The sequence below is a fragment of the Frankliniella occidentalis genome, unplaced genomic scaffold (assembly GCF_000697945.3).
Source record: "Frankliniella occidentalis isolate FOCC.00 unplaced genomic scaffold, Focc_3.1 Scaffold607, whole genome shotgun sequence".
NCBI lineage: Eukaryota > Metazoa > Arthropoda > Insecta > Thysanoptera > Thripidae > Frankliniella > Frankliniella occidentalis.
In genome coordinates, this window is record NW_026267723.1 from 30760 (window position 1) to 31081 (window position 322).

A 322-nucleotide genomic window follows, 5' to 3' on the forward strand; every position below is an offset into this window, starting at 1 on the left:
GAGGTGGCTGCCAGCTCGCTGCGCCCACGACTGGCGCCACAAGGACTCGGTCCAGACCCTGCTGTCGGTCAATCCTGTGCTCAAGTTTAGCGTGTTCACAACACCGTACTGCCTCAAGGGCCAGCGCGAGTCCTGTGGGTCTTGCGCGCAAGGCTGCCACAATACATTGTGGGAATGGGATTGGGAAGTAGAGTATGACGAGGATAATGACGTTACCAGATCAGACTATCAGGAGTGGATCCATATTCGATAAACTACGGGACTCATGGTTGTTGCCCCTCTCGCCCCTCCTCCCCAGTTTTACCTACTATTTTGTAGCCAA

At 54.7% G+C, this 322-nt stretch overlaps 1 protein-coding gene across 1 annotated transcript in view; it reads left to right on the plus strand.

Annotated features, from left to right (window-relative positions):
• Positions 1–322, plus strand: part of LOC127751610 (uncharacterized) — a gene marked incomplete in the record, with an annotated part of 9380 nt that extends 9058 nt beyond the window's left edge. The window contains 1 exon segment of the mRNA XM_052275396.1: positions 1–322. Within this exon segment, the coding sequence (XP_052131356.1) occupies positions 1–253 (253 nt within the window).